The sequence below is a fragment of the Hermetia illucens genome, chromosome 3 (assembly GCF_905115235.1).
Source record: "Hermetia illucens chromosome 3, iHerIll2.2.curated.20191125, whole genome shotgun sequence".
In the NCBI taxonomy this organism is placed as follows: domain Eukaryota; kingdom Metazoa; phylum Arthropoda; class Insecta; order Diptera; family Stratiomyidae; genus Hermetia; species Hermetia illucens.
In genome coordinates this window covers 153,517,110-153,518,753 of record NC_051851.1, presented here as the reverse complement: position 1 = coordinate 153,518,753, position 1,644 = coordinate 153,517,110, and the positions used below count along the sequence as shown (strand labels likewise).

Sequence of the window (1,644 nt, the reverse complement as noted above, 5' to 3'; positions counted from 1 at the left end):
CCGTATGGATGAGGATGATCCAACCCGGAAAGTCTATAAGGGCAATATCTATGGTAGAAAAAAAAGACGAGGCAGACCCTGCCTGAGATGGAGCGATGGCGTAGGTCAGGACGCCAGACAGCTTTTAGGGATATCGAATTGGTGAACCTCGGCGCAAAACCGGAGTGTCTGGAGTTCCTTATTAAGGCAGGCCTAGACTGAATACCGGTTATTGCGCTAAATACCATTGCAAATACCAATTACACTATGTTAAAAACTATCTGCCGTGTGTGTTTTAAAGCTATCGATCGACGATATACAATTTATGCCAATCCAGCTATAGTTGTTGTAACTAAAGAGCAGTACAGAAATAAATAAGGGTTCTTAGAACTTTTCCATGATTCCGGGGTTTATGTTTCTAAATTTTCCCACATATTGAACGAGGAACGTTTTGGGTAAATAACAACCGAGAAAATGAAGGTTCCAGTAAAAGAAGGAACACCCTCACACATACACGTTCAGTGAAAATATATCAAATTTAATTATAATACATTTATTTTAATATAAATCAACTATCAATAACTTTGAGAAAATTACTTCTTCTTGATGTATTTAAGATATTTTTTCGAATCGAAATTGTCCTCAACTTCCTCTTCAATCTTTATCTTTCTCTTTGGTTTTCGGGCCTCGATACGCGCTTTTCGTTCAGCTTCTGACAACGTGCTTACATCCAAAGGTAACTGGAAAGATGAAAAAGAAATTATTTGAGATTTAAAGTTAATACATATAACAGTTGATCTGTTGGTGCAAAAGATCGTTGACCAGTTGGCAGAAGGATTACTTGTCAAGAAGCTGATGGGAGCGAGGAAAATTGCTTCCACATTGGCTAGTTGAGGATGTCGGTGGGCCGAAAAGACTACTTCTGCCAGTCAACTTGATGACAAAATATATTCCACAATAAGAATCAAACAAAATACCTTAATAATTTTCCTCGGTTCATGGTATCGAATATTTATAGACGAACCATCTGGCAAAACCACAATAGTCGGATACGACCTGGAGTACACCGAACGATGAATCTTCGTGACAGCTGCTGAAGATGATGATATACTGCGATACTGAACGATTGCCTTTGGAAGCGACTCCAGGAGAACTTTCCCCAACATTTTAGTGGCCGTTTATGTTAAAATCAGCAAGAATAATGTCTAGGGAAGTATCACATAACCTCCAAGTCACAGATGACAACCGCGAAGAAATGTCAAGTATGAAATGAATTGTAGGGAAAGTGGTCCAGTCATAGGCTATCATGGTTTCTGCTATGCATAGAATTCGGCCATACATTAATCTGAACTGGAACTGTGCATATTATTAGATATCACGAATTCAGACTATGTGAAGGAATTTCTGAAATTGGATATGAAGACAAAAATTATTAAATTATTAACACTATGTATTTAGCTTGAGTAGAAAAAAATCCTTAGTAGCGGTTTTGTCTAGCGTAATCAGGACGGAATCACTTACAAGGATATTTTTACTCAGGTTTTGATTAAAAATATCACGTTTTTGAAGGAGTTCAGTGTGGGAAGGTTTGAGATAGACTATCCACTAGCAATTAAGGAACGCAATTAAGAATTTAATTTAAGCAGTTAACTACTGCACAACGAG

General features: G+C 37.6%; 1 protein-coding gene across 1 annotated transcript; it reads right to left on the bottom strand.

Annotated features, from left to right (window-relative positions):
- Nucleotides 1–501: 501 nt before the first annotated feature.
- On the bottom strand, nucleotides 502–1,235 carry LOC119651728 (39S ribosomal protein L55, mitochondrial). The gene is made up of 2 exons (XM_038055455.1): nucleotides 957–1,235; nucleotides 502–719 (listed from the first exon to the last, which is right to left on the bottom strand). Exons 1-2 carry the CDS (start codon nucleotides 1,143–1,145, stop codon nucleotides 573–575), a joined length of 336 nt encoding a protein of 111 aa, XP_037911383.1. The 5' UTR covers nucleotides 1,146–1,235; the 3' UTR covers nucleotides 502–572.
- Nucleotides 1,236–1,644: the final 409 nt, after the last annotated feature.

Coding starts and splice junctions, on each gene's coding strand:
- LOC119651728 (XM_038055455.1), bottom strand. CDS start 1,145: ATGTTGGGGAAAGTTCTCCTGGAGTCGCTTCCAAAGGCAATCGTTCAG. Junction 720..956: donor AACCGAGGAAAATTATTAAG/GTATTTTGTTTG, acceptor TCATCTTTCCAG/TTACCTTTGGATGTAAGCAC.